Source organism: Coniosporium apollinis (assembly GCF_000281105.1).
Source record: "Coniosporium apollinis CBS 100218 chromosome Unknown supercont1.14, whole genome shotgun sequence".
Taxonomy (NCBI): domain Eukaryota; kingdom Fungi; phylum Ascomycota; class Dothideomycetes; genus Coniosporium; species Coniosporium apollinis.
The window spans coordinates 530,078-546,446 of record NW_006913276.1 but is presented as its reverse complement, the minus strand read 5'-3'; the positions used below and the strand labels follow the sequence as shown (position 1 = coordinate 546,446).

At 54.8% G+C, this 16,369-nt stretch overlaps 4 protein-coding genes across 4 annotated transcripts; 1 reads left to right on the top strand and 3 right to left on the bottom strand.

Annotated features, from left to right (window-relative positions):
* Positions 1-4,390: 4,390 nt before the first annotated feature.
* Positions 4,391-6,758, top strand: W97_03571 (uncharacterized protein; the record flags this gene model as incomplete). The annotated part of the gene is made up of 3 exons (XM_007781467.1): positions 4,391-5,319; positions 5,373-6,277; positions 6,370-6,758. 3 exons carry the CDS (start codon positions 4,391-4,393, stop codon positions 6,756-6,758), a joined length of 2,223 nt encoding a protein of 740 aa, XP_007779657.1.
* An 841-nt stretch (positions 6,759-7,599) lies between these two features.
* On the bottom strand, positions 7,600-8,528 carry W97_03570 (uncharacterized protein; the record flags this gene model as incomplete). Its single annotated transcript, XM_007781466.1, has 2 exons — positions 7,600-8,103; positions 8,160-8,528. 2 exons carry the CDS (start codon positions 8,526-8,528, stop codon positions 7,600-7,602), a joined length of 873 nt encoding a protein of 290 aa, XP_007779656.1.
* A 1,329-nt stretch (positions 8,529-9,857) lies between these two features.
* On the bottom strand, positions 9,858-10,804 carry W97_03569 (uncharacterized protein; the record flags this gene model as incomplete). Its single annotated transcript, XM_007781465.1, has 2 exons — positions 9,858-10,375; positions 10,426-10,804. The coding sequence occupies 2 exons, from the start codon at positions 10,802-10,804 to the stop codon at positions 9,858-9,860; spliced, it is 897 nt and encodes a 298-aa protein (XP_007779655.1).
* A 2,085-nt stretch (positions 10,805-12,889) lies between these two features.
* W97_03568 (uncharacterized protein) lies at positions 12,890-15,341 on the bottom strand (the record flags this gene model as incomplete). Its single annotated transcript, XM_007781464.1, has 3 exons — positions 12,890-13,037; positions 13,106-13,760; positions 13,925-15,341. 3 exons carry the CDS (start codon positions 15,339-15,341, stop codon positions 12,890-12,892), a joined length of 2,220 nt encoding a protein of 739 aa, XP_007779654.1.
* Positions 15,342-16,369: the final 1,028 nt, after the last annotated feature.

The window sequence follows — 16,369 nt, the reverse complement described above, 5'->3', positions numbered from 1 at the left end:
GGATCCGGACCAAGCTAAGTGCCCTTCAACCTCGCCTCTGTGTGCAAGCGAGCCTTGGTTGGAACGAGGACTGGAACGCTGCAAGCCTCGTTGGGCATAGGACGCGGTTGTCAGCACTTGTACCGTCTACTAGATGCTTGGAAGGTGCTCACTCCAGGATGCAAGACTCCATGCTTGCTTGATCTCGTGCTGGCAGACTGGGTGGGATGCTGGCAGGTTTTGGATGATTCACCCAGACAGGGTTGAAGATCTGAAGTGAGGTGGAGTTGGGACAAGGCTACCTTATGGTTGTTGAATGGGAAGCAGCCTAAGTTACCTGCGGCATCATATGACGCGATAGAGCTGCAGAGTTACGTTATGTTGAATGCTTCTCTAGTAGTAGATGCGAAGTCCTCTGTCTAGCTGATAGGCTCTGCAAGTGATAAGAATGCTCAGGCGATTCTCGAGAAGCAGATCGAACAGCCTCCTAAGTCGAAGGAGGCATACTGTAAGTTCAATATAGGGTATTTATCATTGATCAGGATGCATGCTAGAGCCGGAAGTGATAGCATCAGGCCTAGGTTAGCCTAGCGAAGTTACAAACTAAAGTTGCGGACATCCAGCTACCTTGCGGGCGAAGGTGATTTTCTTCCGGATCGGGAAATTCGTCACTGCGGGCAGGTCACGCCCTGCACTCCGTCTACTCCTATCCCCAATCTAGCTTTACCACTAAATATAGCAGTGTCAACTCTTTTATTCGTAATACGAAATTCTAGTATACTACTCGGTAGGCTAGCATAACCCCTTTTATATCGATCTCGCTTGGCTTGCCTTGTCTATCTTTGCTGCAGAAACCCGCGTCTTCTGAACTCATTTAACGTGCGCCTTTATAGCTCGTAATACAAGCGAACCAAGCAATCTTACAAGCCTCGCAACCATGGTATCACCCCAAAACCGCATTTAAGACTAGGTGGACTACGTGACGAATACGATAGTGGTAGAGTCGATGGAAAGTCTAACAGCTTCCTCGTAGGCCGACGAGTTCATTCTCACACCAGGGCAAGCTTCATCAATCTTCTCATTTATGGTTAGACTAATCAATAATAGTACCGAGCAGTCTATCGCCGACGAGTATGCAGCTAGAAGGATAGGAAGCACTTTATCGCTGGGCACTAAGGAGCTCTACACCTCATTCGAAAGGATAATCGACCTGCGTTTCCGGTCCCCTAGCAGCGTTCGCGGACAGGCCGGCGTAGAATCTCGCTAATACATTAACAACCTTCACGGAAAGGTTGACTTTGAAAGCGATCTTACGTCTTATTATACGGCGCCCTCCGCGAGTTATGATAGCTTGACTCTTCACGCTAGCTTTACTCCCTCAACCGAGCTCCATTCCGCTCGCCGTATAAACGCACTCTGGATGGTTCTTTTATGATTGTTTGGGTTTAGGCTTTACGCTTATCATGCTGCTTAGACGGAGAGCTACTTTCCTAAGGCTTTGCCTGTGCGCTAAGCTGGTTCTGCAATTAGGCTAGCTTGCGCTTTGCTATCTTCTTTCATCTAGTGGAGCTCAGGGGTTATCTGAGAATGGCCGGCAGGAATTTGGGATGATTTTCTCTTTTATTTTCATCTGTATCTACATCTCTCTACCGGGGATGCAAGGAGCAAATCCGGAAGATAACGCTGCGTCGTTGCGATCTGAGAACCCAGTCAATCTTCAACGAAAGTATTTAGTTACAAGATCTCTACTAAGTGTCAAGTCTCTATTGCGCAATCATTAATATATAGACTACGCATATCTATAGTATATAGAATCGCTTAGTAGAGTCTAGGTAGTGGACTCGTAGCTCTAGATTAAAATGCTAGCCCTAATAATTAAGACTTAAGTTATATTAATAATCTAGTAGCTCCTCTATTTATTTAACGCCCTCTTAAGTGGCGGGAAACTTAACTAACTAGCTAGTCCTACGTAGATATATTACTATTTAGAACCTCTAAGGCTCTAGTAACTCCTCTAGAGTATCTCTAATACCTAAAATAGCTAGTAGGCTCTTAGTAGGAATAAAAATAAAGGCCTAATTCTAATATACGGTCTAGTGCTTAAAGGTGTTACCTAGCACTAAGGTCGAGGTCAGTCATTAGTCTCTATAAGATAGGGTAGTTACATACATCTTGGATAGCTCAGCAGTTCTAAGCGCACCCGTGGGGTCATGGGTTCTTTGCGGTAGCTCCGAAAGACCGTGGGGGCATCTAAGGACATCGATAGGCTATGATATACCTCCACCGAGTGCCAGGCGGGAAACGGTATAACATATGCGGATCTTAAAGGCACTGCAAAGCCGAGGCTTCCCTATACCAATCAATGCCTATCATGATCTTCCGGGCAGTTTTGACTTGTCTCCCTTGCAAGTTTCATTCCGCTATAGCTCCGTGGAAGCTCTTCAACCGTTGCCAAGCCTATAGCACTTGATAGTCTAGGCCCACCCTCCCTGCTTGCCTAAGACCAGCTCCGAACACAGTTCGCTATTAAGCTGTTAGAGAATTTCTCAGGCTTCTCGACGATGGATGCGCAGGCAACGCACCCGCCAGACTACAGGACTTGAGTACTAGTAACTTCTCTTTCGCGCCTATTGCGTGATGGTATCCGAGCGCCTACTCTAACCGCGAGGCGTTGTCTTCGAGCTCTCTAGACTCTGAAGGCGCTAGTGGGCTTAGGAAGCTGAACGATGGAAGCTTAGCATTGCAGCAATCATCTCGCCATGGAACTAAGGGCTGAGCGGAGCTTAGACTTCGTAAGTCGCAGAATTATGAGACGCCGCCGTTGAGGTCGCCGTTGTCGCCGCTGCCTGCGAACGACGATGGCGAGGGCGGAGCCTTGTAGCACAAGCAGGAACCGCCGCCAAGTTCTGCGCCTACCACGTCTTGCAGGAACTTGTCGATGTGTTGTCCCATCGCCTTGAAGAGACCGTCGGCAAAGCCGCGTGCAGAGCGCTGGGCAGTGGCAGTAGTCGACATGTTGCTCGTACGCGTTCGACCGACAGAGCGAGGGTGCCGTTTAATAAACGTTGGAAGAACGACTGAGGTGTGGTAGGAACAGGTAAGAAGCAGGATTGCGCAATGTAGAAGATCTGGGTTGAAATCAGGTGAAGGGTGCGGAAGAAAATTCACTTCATGACCGGTGAAGCAGGAAACAGATGGAAATTAGGTCACGTGGACGGACATTCACCACCGACTTAGCTGTTTTCCCGAAGCTGCGGTGGCGGAGGTGTAGAGGATTGTGTCCAGAGAACGTTCGAAGCATTCTCACCTCCATTTCGCCTGCACTCAACAACTCTATCTCAGTCCCGTTGAGTAAACGACCTCCCTCCACTCAGAGCCCCTCCACCTCTTGAGGGAATCTCTCCCTCCCAGCTAAAGACTACGTTATGCTCGAGGCTCTACACGATCAATACTCTATACTGTCCGTTCGCCAACCGCGGTCTAGTCCGTGCCACTGGAGTCTCACCCAGGAGAAGGAGGTTGGCGACGCGGTATGGCAACTGTATGTCCCTGAAAGCTCTCGTGTCCGGTCAGCCGGAAGCGAAGCGGGATCCGACTGTGGGTAATGTGGGTTTAGTAGAAGGGTTTTGCTCGTCAAGGGAAGGGCGTCTCGGCTGGTAAGGTGGTCGTTCTGTCCTAGAGGTATTTCCGCTTGGAGAAAGAAGCGGGCATGGGGTGCGAATGAAATGCCGTTACGTATACCTCCTCGTAGGCGGAATACCAGCTCTTCCAAGGAGTCTGCCCTGAGTGTTGCAGTCAAGAGGAGCCCTAGGTGATGCCAACGTTGGGTTACTTAGCTCGTCGGGAGCGGGAGAGCTTGAGCCTCCGTCTGGCTAGCGCGAGATCAGCAGCGTGTCCATCCATGCACCAAGCACCTGCACATCGGGGGATCTGCGAATGCAGCCAGAAGCTTCCCTGTTGCCATTTCCTCAACATACACTAGAGTACACCTCCGACCTGGGGAAGCTGTTGTGCGCTGTTCAGAGAGTAGGTACATCTCCTTTCGGTGAGACCGTGGGCCAGACAGTATCAGGCACGTGTCAGCAAAGACGCGATCATCACCAGGCCCGCGCTTCTCCCATCCCCACACTATGATGTGCATGGACTGATAGAGCTTCCTGCAGCAGGCCTTCTTTTGCGCCGCCCGCTGTTCCATCCCTCAGGCGCATGCCTTCGCTTGCTGATTTCGCTTCCGCCATTCGGCCAGCTCGCGCCTGCCGGTGCTAAGCTCCAACGGCATCAGCCCTATCCTTACCTTCCGCTCCTTAAGTACCCACAGCCCGCACGTCTTCGCCTTCTGCTCCCGGCCTGTCACACCCCGCCTCATAACCTACCAACACAACAGTATTTCTGACGGCGCCGTCGCACAGTCATGGTGAACGACACGGTCTATGAGCTATGCCTGCCCGTTCTGCGGGACGATACGCTCGACGATGAAGAGAGGACGGAGAAGCTGGAGGAGCTGCTCCGCAAAGAGACGACCTTGGCTGGCAAACCACTCGAAGACGCGATACTGGACTCGCTATGGCAATACCGAGCGGGCGCGAACACTTCAGCCTCCCCTCCGCCTTCTCGACACATCGTCATCCGAAGACAATCGCCAGCTCCCTGGCAGGTCGCTCGCACACCGACACCACTCAGCGGCTCTCCGCGAACGACAAATCCTCCACCTGGCTTGGGGCTTTCTCGCCCCGCAATCAATCGAGCAAAGTCGTCTACGGCCTCGCCTTTTACCTCCCCACGAGCCTCACCGCGCCTCGCTTTCTCGAGCCCGCATATACCACACAGTCCAAGTCTGAACGCCTACGAATTCAGCGAATCAAGTCCAGCGCCCGACATATACGGTGACTATGGTAGCGACACCGTCGATTGGCTCGTCAACGAAGACACTATCAGCAACGACTCCTCGTCGTGTGCTGGCGACGGTATGAATGTTGGAGCCGCTGAATGGGTGCCTTCGTTGGCTACGAACATGGATCCCTTCGACATGGTGCGATCCATCCTCCGCGATGATCGTTCTAATGAAGACATTGAGGAAGCGCTGGAGGCTAGCGGCTACGACCTAGGAGCAGCCCTCACGGCGCTCATGGGTGGCGCAGATTTCGAGGCTCAACAGGCCATCTCCACGCCTGACCTCGCAAGGTCAGTTCTTGTTGGCAAGTCAATGAGTCCCAACTTCCGGCCTGCAACCCCAGTCGGCCAACAGAAGACCAATGTTCTGTGCAAGTACTGGCTCCAATACGGTCAATGCGCGCGGGCGGACTGTCGTTTCAGTCACGACCCAAGTAAGACAGTTTGCAAGTAAGCTTTTGATAAATAGGCTAGACGTCGTTCGTCGTACTGACTTTGCGCAGATACTGGCTGAACGGTAACTGCCTAGCTGGAGAGACCTGCATGTTCTCCCACGACCCATCCATATTCATGGCTCGCATGATGCTCGACGCCGGTGCTTCGACCCCGCCTATGCAGCCAAACTTCCAACTGCAGGACTACGACTCATTTCCGTCCTTGCAGCCATTCATCGCACAGCAGTATATTCCTCTTCTCCAGCAAAACATGGAGCCCACGGCGCTCGAGCAGATGTATGGCCTAAGCGGTGCCGTAGCCGTCCCCACACCGCCCCCTGGCCTCAGTCCACGACCCCACTTCACACCGCTCGCGTCGAATCGGTCGTTCTCGCATTCGCGGCCCATAAGCCGGCCCCAATCCCGCGTCGCAACGCCGTCTTTGCCTGCATCCGACGACAACGAAGCTTTCCCGACTCTCGGCGCAGCTGCGGCGGTCAAGGCAGGCAAGAAACACCACGGCAAGCGAGGCGGCCATGTGCACAGGGAACCTACAGGCCCCTCATCACTCGCGGATGTCGTTCGCATGTCTCCATCGCAAAGTCCCTCAGCCGCCCGCAAAGCCGCTCGGCCAGCCAAAAGCGGTCCGCGTGAGAACAGCAATACTCTGCATTCTATCCCAGCGCCGGAACACATACCGTGGCTCGAGACGGGAGAGAGCGCGAACAAGGCGTACCTCAAAGCGAGAGCCGAGGCCTTCAAGCATGGCGGACTGCGCAACAAGTTTCTGCAGAGCGCGGCACAGGCGTGGAATAGGAAGGACTCGAAGGCTGCACGCGCACTCAGCAATCGCGGGCAAACTGAGAACGTGCTGATGCGAGAGGCGCACCGCGAGGCCGCCAGGATCCTGTATGAGGAGCGGAACAAAGATAGTGCGGGGCCAGGGTCGAAGGAGATTTATGTCGATCTGCATGGTGAGCACGTGTTTTTCCCGATCGTTAGCACAACCCAGCAGCTTCTCTCTCTTCCCAGCTGAAATCTCAGCGCTGACTCCATCACGTGATAGGCCTCCATCCCGAAGAAGCAGTCTCCTACCTTGAAGCCAAGCTCCTCTTGCACTCCTCCTCTCCCGCCCCCGTCTACGCCATAACCGGCACAGGCCACCACTCGAAGAACGGCAAAGACAAAGTCGGCAAGGCCGTCCGCGCCTTCCTGTCCGAGTGGCGCTACTCGTTCCGCGAGTTCTCCGTCCCGGGCGACAGGGGCAACGTCGGCGGCATCCTGGGCATCGATCCCAGCAGCTGGGACCGGAGCCTAGGGGAGCGGCGGAGTGGCGCTACGGATGGCGGCGCTGGAGAGGAGGCCAAGGGCGAGAGCACCAAGGTAAGGATCGTGAAGAGGGGCGAGGAGGTGGACATACCTACGGGGCCAAAGAAAATGGCGGTGGGTGGGTGAGGTAGATGAGTATAGAAAGCAAAATACTTCATGCATGCCGAGATCAACTGCGTGATGAGATTGAGAGTGTGTGTGTATTGCATTGTTGAGCTGCGTATTATCGATCTCGCTGCGCAACATCTAGGACGGAGCAGATTGTCGCGTGAACAATCATCAAAGGCCCTGATCAGAAGACAGCATAGGTGACCATGGCTGAGCATCCCCCTATGTCAAGGTAAAGAGATCAGGATAGTCATATCTCAGTACAGGGCCATCCAAGAACCTCGACGCCATTCAAAGCGGGGGATATTGCAGCGAGCTGGTCGCGCTTTCTCTCACGCGTCTTTCCGCCCTTGCTAACTATCGCAACCGGACGTTCTACCCAGATCCGCTATCACGATTCATATAGCATCAATAGTACTCGCATGATAAAGAATCGGCGGGTCAGAACATTGTTGATTCGATTGCACTCCCACCTTGCTGATACATCAAAGATCAAGACTTCTGACCTCTAAACCTGACGAAACCCCGGACAAGCCTCTCCCCTTTTGTGCCACCCGGAAGCTAGGAAATCCAACGCACACGCTGTAAAGTCAAGAGAGATACCGCAAGTCGTTGACATGTATGAGTTTGCGACTAGCTCCAGACCGTATCGCGTACAATCGTAGCGACTACGGTGGGCCGGACGATGGTGGGGATGCCCGGGAGGAGGCTGCTGCGGTGCCGGAAGCAGAGCCGGAGGCAGAGCCAGCAGTGGAGCCAGGAGCAGAGCCGGAAGCAGAATTAGCCTCCTTGGCTTGCTGTTCCCGAACATCTAGGCTGTTGGCCAAGCTTTCATCAATTTGAGCCTGTATCGCAGCCTCTAGTACAGGGTCTGCTCGGGCACGTTAGTCCTCTGTCTCAATAACCATGCAGACTTGTGGATGTAACCTTTCTTTGGTGGCGTGGGTATCAACCGCCTCGCCATCATCCCTTGGGCGATGAGGAAGCCATGCTTGTTACACGTGTCGCGACCAATGACAACAGCGAAGTCCAAGTCGTACTGCTCGGACACGTAGAACCGCGTCGTGAAGTCCGTGGCAGGGATCCAGAACGACTTCCTGTGTCTCTTGGAGCCCTCGGCACGCCACGTAAGCGTGATTGTGCCGCATGCTCTGAACCTCGTCTTGTTTGCCACTTTAGCGATAGTTCGCGGCCCCTGTGGAAAGTATTGAATTGATGTTTGAGGTATATTCTCGGCAACACTGCGCGAGATGATGTCGTCGGCCCACGCGGTGTCCATCTGGGCTCGAGCGGTGACTTTCGGATGATCGTTCCGGTAGGCGGTGACAAACTCTATAGTTCGCTGGTAGTCATCGTAGTCCGCCTTGTCAGGATGTCAGCCTGGTTGTACGTGGATTGTTTGGACTCATAGTAACTCACTTTTGGTTCGAGGGACCAGCCATGGGTCTCGCGCAATGCTACGGTTGTCTGACGGATAGTCTCGCTTGAGTAAGTCAAAGCGGTGCCGAGACGCTCCAACAGAACAATGATGACGAGGATGCCGAAGTTGCCATCACCAGCTCTAGCGACCGTAGCCTGACTATGTTCAAGACTGTGAGTAACATGGTTAGACCTCTCGTCCATGTCGAGATCTTCTGTAAGCGAGTCCATAGAATTAGCTGAGTCTGAACCCCCGAACTGGGTATCGGCTGGATCAGCAACTAGGGAGTCTTGGGCGGGGGTGGGAGGGGCAGCGAAAAGGCCGGACTGTAGAGTGGCATCCGGCTGACAGCTATCATCAACGGCCATCATGAGCTTGGGCGGGTGGAACCGTTTGGCAAGCTAGTGTAACGAGGAATTTGTGTGAGGGAGAAAAGCGCGTATCAAGTATAGTAGCGGAGTTTGATATACAGCGGACAGGCTAAAGCAAGAAGGCGGAGCAGCTTAGTCGGAGTGAAAGGTGTTGAACTAGGTGAATAGGCGAGGGAATTTGCTCATTTTATACACCACTAACCTAGGCGATCGGAGCAGCGTTCCCTGAAACCACATGAGCCTCTTCAGCTCCAGGGTTGCAGTTCTTTTCCCTCGCGATCCCTTGTTGTGCCGTTTCGGCGAACATCGCAGGGATCTCCGGATACGCTCGACTTGGCGCAGGCGCGGTTAACACGTAGACGAGTCAGTCACTCAGTCTTTTAACTCGTACGACCAAGCTTTGGCGGAAGTGTGGGGGCCGCTTGTCCGGGCGTTGCTGCAGCAAACCTCGTCTGAGCGGCTGAGTCAATAGAGACAACTCACACCGGCGTTTCGTGTGGCTCGAAGTTGCACCTTATGATTGGCATGGACGACGGCATTGACGACGAAGCCCCGCAAGGCTTGGGTAGCGGAACAGACGACTGGGACAGGGCTGTTGAGCATCATACTTCCTAACCGGCAGGAGAGTCCGAGCTCGACTCTTGTTGCAGGATGCATGCTGTAATAAGTGATTCAGCCTCATCGAAAGAGTTCACAAGTTAGCAGAGACAAGGGAGGTTCCAGTCCAGAAGACCGGCAGATCAAGAGTTGCGTTGAAGTAAAGGAGGCTCGTCAAATCTCGCGACTGTTTCTCTTCACGGGCTTTGCTAAGCGGTCTGAGAAAGTCTTATATTGGGTTCCCCATGCGATTTCGAGTGATCGCGGGGTCGACTCGTCGTATATAAGGCGCTCTCAGCTTTTGTCAGACTTTGATGGCTAAGCGCTGTACTTTCTGCGGTCCGCAGATCCTGGCGGGCCGGCGGGCCGGCGTTATGCTACACCGACTTTTGAGTTGGACGTCCGAACGGACAAGGCTGTTGAGTGCCATCTGGTCCGGGGCGGCGGGAAGATTTGAGCACGAGACTTGTTGCAGGGTTCACGCATGACGGAGAAGGCGCTTCTTCGAATCTTGATCCCATTCCAAGAAGTTAATGGATTATGCTAGGACGAGGCGTTGGTATGCGGCCCGTTTGTACCGACGAAGACTACCTGGACAGCCGCGAACCTAGACGGATGTGAGTATCTAGGTATTGTTCGAAGGCTGGGCTGAGTCGAAGGTTGCTGGTCCGTGCAGGGGTTTTGTTGATGCGCACGGACTGGCAACGTTCTCCCAAGGAGCAGGGTCACTTACGCGGCTGTGGCGGCAAAGATCTCGCCGCCTTTAGCAGTGGTAATCTGGCATAGCAACACCGAGAAGACGACGTTGAACGTCGCGATTATGGCTAGCCGTGCTGCCATCGACTGCATGGTATGGAGGAGAATAATGGAAGCGACTGGGAGAAGAGACGCAACAACACTGGAGATCAGACGAGTCCACGCAAGAATCTTGCTATCTTCGCATACGACCACGCCGTAACGTGGATGGATTTTCTTGAACTTATATCCGAAGCATTGAAAAACTCTGAGTGTGAATTTCTCTGTGACCCATTTGGAAAAGGGGTCCTCGCTATGCCGCCCTCGGAGTGAGATTAAATCGGGTGCGTGGCCTGTCGAGTCCACGGTCGAACCCCAGATATATTGATCTGCACCTCGAAATGCCTGCCGCCCCATTTCAGGCGCCGCCAGATATCTCTGTATGTCATTCAGATCGTAGGCACTGGGCTCTGGTAAGGCTGCGATGGTCGCTTGTTGGATGATGGCTTCATCTTGCTTGAAGTTAGGACCGCCGTTGTCAGTACGATATAGCAAGGCTTACTGTACTCCCGGAGCTTCTCTCGAATATTGCAAAACTTGTTCCACTGCTTTTGATCTCCGTCCAATTCTGACCGGCTGAGCCAGAACCAATCCACCGCGTACTGCGGCTTTCGACCGATAGTGCTCAGGCTGTCCGCCAACTCCAATTCTCGGAGCTCCCGCTCCAGATGCACGATTTCGGCCTGGAGATAGAGGAGATTCTGAGCGTTCAGGTCGCCAAACCGACGAAGGATAGCAACCTCCGGTATCAAGCCCATATAGGTGCCGAGTCTTGGGTAGCCGATGACAGTCCTGGCCATAGACCATCCAGGAGGGACAGCCGGAGTTGAAGCCGCCAAACTCCCCTGGTTTGACTGTGCCGCCGAAGGATTTGTCGCCATCTGGAAGAGAGCGCGGGAGGTTTGCTATTACCCCAGCGGCGTCATTCTGGTCTTCTTAACTTTCACACCGCCGCAGCAGAGCCGCAGCCTTGTCAGAAGGATTGCTGCCATAGAAAGTCCGGCTTCAAGAGGATCGCATCAGTCGTGCAGGAACGACACCACCTTACCGAGCTGCCGGTAACTCCATAGTGTCTCCATTGGCCTCAGCACTGGCATGGCTGATCCGGGCAGCCACGCAGAAGATGTACTTCGTGATGTTCAGTAGCGAACAGGTGTTCGATCAGGAGGACCTCCTGTAGAACGCAGACTGTCTGGCGATGGTTTCCAATAGACATCAGGAGCGTAGGTCGTGGGTTGTTGTACGGAGGTAGATACGTGTAGTACTACGCCAGAGAATCCCGAACGACCGAAAGAGCGACACCAAAAAGAGCCCCGTGTGAGATGTCCTACATCTCTTAATGTGCAAAAGTCTATAACAAAAATCTATACTCTCTCAGTCGGTGCATTGTGGAGGATTTCACCAGCCAAGTGGTCGCCAGATGACCGTCAAATGACGGTTAGGTGGCCGCCAGGTAGCCGCCAGGTGACCGTCAGGTGACCGTCAGGCGAACGTTAGTTGTTGGGCGATCTAAAATAAACGCGGCGGGTTTGAATCACCGAATTCGAGCGGAAGGACCCGCCGCGTACTTTTTAGATCGCCTTTGGGCGTGCCGCCCAACCGCATGTAGAGCGTTCGCTGTGTGGAAAACCAACCGTCCCACCTCACCCTCTGACCGGTGGGCAGGCATGCGGCAAGAACAAGTTCACAGAGCCTTGATCCTAGCTGCGGCGTCCAGTTAGTCGCTCCAGTCGTCTTCAATTCCCTGATTCACTTGTCTCTTAGGCGTCCGATGCCACAGGACCTTCTCTAATGCAGCTCAATTGCGGATTCAGACATGGACTCAAAGACCAGCGCGCTTTGAGGATAGGTTACAGTAAGCGTCGACTGCAAGGCGCATAATCTTCCTACTGTAAGAGACAAGGTATAGGAGGGAGCAGTCGCGTGCTTCGACGATACACAGCCTGCGGCCCCCCTCGTGCACAGCCTCAACTTGTTTACCTTATAGAATATGTATCGCCCAGCACTGCATCTGCCGTGTCCTTGATTTCCAGCTTTACGCATAGCCAAATCCAACGCATCTGTCGCCCACTCACTTTGCTCAAAAACAAATGCCGTCCACAACCCAAAGTCTATTCCAGAAGCTCCGGTCCAAGACTCAATCATCACCACTGCCCCCGAAAGCATGGAACCGAGCAGACCACGAAAAGCAGCAGCAAAAGGAGTTCAAACAGTGGCAGAAGGACATGTGAGCTCAGTCTTATCCGAAGCTCAGTTATCTCACTCATTGCTAAGGCTGGTTGTATGTAGGGATCGGAACAGATCCACCGCATCCTACTTCACCGCGTTCTATAAGCCGAAAACTGGACGGGGGTGGTGGGCATGGTAGCTGCCTGTGTGAGCCGGTTCGGAGTGTTCTGGTGTTCGGTGGGGTTTGTTGAATTTCGATGAAGTTTTGGCGTTTCTGAGAACAGCCGCATAGGAGATACCCTTGCGCAGATACGAAGTTTTCAAACTGTATAGGCCTCATCCGTCTTTTCAGTCGAGTACACAGTCTGGTATTGCGGGCCTTGCCGGGAAGCAAAGTTTGGGTAACTGCGCAGGGGCAGAATTGACTGAACCACAACCGCCCCCTCCATGACCCACGAAACATTACCCTAGAACCATCAAGGCTTACCCTCATCCGCGCAGGTGAGATCGAGGGAGCAGTTTCCTCCGCACCCGTCTCCCGTCGAGTAGACCTAACAGAGAAGAAGGCGGCCGCACATGCAGCGCCAGAGGATATCCATAAAAAGGAAGAAAGCCCGCGAGGGGAGCAAGAGCAGAGCAAAGCAAACCCCGCAGCAAAGAAACCAGGATCCACAAGAAGGATGTAGTGCGCCATGCCAGACCATGCAGCAGCCATCCAGAACGCCGTCCCACCTGCCTGTCCCCTGGGTACTGAACAAAAGAGATACACCACATCATACAAAGGAAACCGGGCGCTGCTACGCAGCTGTAGATTTCTTCCGCCCAAAGATGGTCCTCGTGCGCGACTTGTCCCGCGGCTTCTTCTTCTCCGCGTTCGACAGCTTGCGGCCCGCCGCACGGCCTCGATCATCGTCGGCCTTGTCCATGTACTTTTCCTTGTAGATCCTACGCATACCAGTCAGCCCAGTCGTTCCCAACTAACCATCCGACAACCGGGCTCCGATCCGACTTACCAAGAGTTGCCCGTCATGCTGACGCCCTTCTCCGCCGCCGCGCGATACAGCCTCGCCGCCTTGACCAGATCCTTCCTACACCCAACCCCCTCCGCATAGCAATACCCCGCCTCAGCCAGCGCATCCGGGTCCCCCCAGTTCCCCGCAATCTCAAAGCATCTCAGCGCGAGGCCCTTGTCCATCTTCGTGCCCCAGCCGTTCATGTAGCTGACGCCCAGCTCGTAGATGCTCAGCGCAAACCGCGCCTTGTGTTCTTTCCTCGAGAGGAAGTTGTCTGACTGCGAGGCCGCGACCTCCTCGTCGTCCGCGACGGCAAGCTGTGATGTGTCGACCGCCTTTTGCAGCCATGTGACGCCTTCGGCGGGCGAGGGCCGCATGCCCCAGCCGTGGCGGCAGGCGAGCGCGTAGAGCAGCATTGCGGTGGGGAGCCCGGCTTTGGCTGCTAGACGTAGGTGGTAGGTGCTTTCCTTCAGGTCGCCAGACTCGTGGCTCTGGATGCCTTTCTCGAGGTGCTGCTCTGGTGTGATTTCCGCCGAGGTGGGCTTGGTGCGGTCGAGGCGCGCTTTGATGGTGCTGGATGTCGTGTGCGAGCTGATTGAGGGCGAGGAGGGGTGGGGGCTGTGGGAAGGCGAGGGGCGGGGTGGTTGGGGAGATTCTGCTGAGCGAGTGCGGTTTAGGATGCTTGGGTCTGCAGTCACTGGACGGCGGGGGCTGGGAGGGGGGGGGGGGGGGGGGGGGGGGAGGGCGAGGGGCGGGGTGGTTGGGGAGATTCTGCTGAGCGAGTGCGGTTTAGGATGCTTGGGTCTGCAGTCACTGGACGGCGGGGGCTGGGAGGGATCTTCTGGGGCGTCGGGGGAGAGGGTGGCCGTGTCAAGCTCAGTCTTGTGGATCCTCGCCGGCTGCTGCTGGGGTGCGGCTGATCGTCTGACTGGAACTGGCTGCTGAGGAACTTCTTGGCGTCGATTGACTCGCGCTCCATCCGCTTGCCCCTGGGTAAGGAGTAACTGGCGTAGATGTAGGAGGTGCCCGGACGTTCTTCCGAGTCGGGGGCGTCCACGTAGTCCTCGCTGCAAACGCTGGCGGACGTGTGGAAGGAATCTTCCGAACAGGAGGTAGCCTGGCTGTTACCGGATGCTTTCCTTGTAGGAAATTCGAATGAAGGCCTCATATTCGCGCTGCTTCCGGAAGCCTGCCGGGACGGTGCGTCGAATGATGGCCTCGAGTCAAATGATGGTCTGGTTTCAAAGGATGGCCTTGTATCAAATGACGGCCTGCCAGCTCTGCTGATTGGCCTGGAGAAGTTGAACGCCGGCCGAGGAAGCCCTGTGCCACTCACGGAGTGCTCGGAAGACAGGGAAGGGGACCGCTGCACTGGCGCGTTGTAAGGAGAGCATGGCGAGTGGGATCTCGAAATGCTCGTGTTGCTAGAAAGATCTCGCGCTGGGAGCGAGCCTGCTGAATTGCTGAGCGACGCGCCCTCAGCATCGTCGGAGCTATCGCCAGCCACCGACCGTATGCTCGGTGTGACTCGCGGAGATCTCGATAGGCCAGGTGACCTGGGCGGAGCCAGATTGCCTAGACCATAGGATGCGGTTGAGCCTACGGTAAGTTTTCGCGGAACGCTTGGTGTCTGCTGCGGGGGATAAGTGCTGTATGGCAAAGTCGGTGGGACACGGGCTGGGCCATCTATCCTGCTTGCCTGGCTTTTGAAGTTTTCGGGCGACTGGGACCTGGGAATGCCAAAATATCCAGGAGCCTCGGAGATGCTTTGTCCGCTCTCGTGTAGCGGGGCTAGCACGCTCTTGTATTGTTGGTATGAGAGCAGTCCGACAGACCCATCATCCGACTGTATCAAAGGGTAATGAGAAACCGGTCTTCGCTCCTGCGTGTTCTCAATCGCGCAGTGCGGGGTAGTGTCTTCGTCGACGATTGCCGGTGTATCGTCGGCGGCGCTCTCGGAGCCCCCAGAGGCAGAGCGGAAGTATCCAGGTCGGTGGGAGAGCTCCTCCGAAACGACCATAGGCGGTAGCCTGCTCATCCGTCTGCCAGCCTTCTTCTCTTCATCGAAGCGCTGAGCCAGCAGCCGTGACTGGAGCGCGAATGCATCCAGCGGAGAGAGCGCCGGCGGAATCTCTCCAGTCCGCGGAGAGGGAAGGTCTCCTAAGGAGAAGCTCGGGAATCGCATGCTGTTTTCTGATTCGGACCTCAAGTCCAGCTGAGCTGGCCGTCTAGCCATTGCGCAAATGTCGGAGTGTGTGTGCGATGATGGTTGTAGACTTGGTGGCGTCAAAGAATGATGGGGATACGCTTCGGCCTTTGTTAGGGGTTGCTGAATGAGCGCAAGCCGGCGCTGGTTGGCAGTCGACAATGCAGAATTGATGTTCTATGAGGTGCACGCATGCAAAACGGGTGGCTCATCGAAGTCGCATGTGCTGAAGCGCTGTATGGAGACTGAGTTAAGGCGGCGACTGGAATCGTGGGGCAAGCTAGTTGGTTCGAGGGAGTTGTTCGAGAATTACCGTTGTTGCTTTGGGTGCAGGACGGGAAAACAGGTGGTCAAACGAGTGTGGAGAAAGAAGAGGAGAACGGCAAGCACACTGACAATGGGAGGCGAGAGCAGCCGACTGGGAGGGATTTGGGGGATGGTGTTGAGGCGAATGATGGCTTGAGGTCGGCGAGGGTCAATACGACGGGATCTTCTCCTATTCCTGCTCGACTTGGCGGCGGGTGCGCGGGCCAGCCGAACCACGAACGGGAGACCCTGCAGAGTGCAGTTTCAACGGGCGAGCGTACCAAAGTACTGCAAGCCACACGCCGGGCGACTACGTAAGAAAGATTACAAAAGAGGCACGCTTCCGATGGTGGATGTAGCAGAGTGTGAGAGACTGAAGCTGGCCGCAAGATCACACCATTCTAACATGCGCTGCTGCTTTTTGCTCCCACGCATTCATGAGCGTCGCCACAAGATGAGGCCAAGCTTCAATTGCAAGCATGGCGGCGGGCTTGTGGCTTTTTGGAGGCACCTTTTGCCGGCCGGCGCAGCCCTACCGCTCCTAATGCAGCCATGATCTGGGGAATTACATGGTTTCCAGCCAACGGCAGGCCCGGGTGTCACATGTCAGCAAATAATCCAACGATCTATTGAATCACTAGAGAAAAGCCCGGCGAGTGAGCGCTGCCGCTGCTGTTGGTTTTATGCTTGGGGGACCCTGCCATGGCATCCTATTTCAAGTTTGTCTCCTTTTGAGACCGTCATCTTGGTAA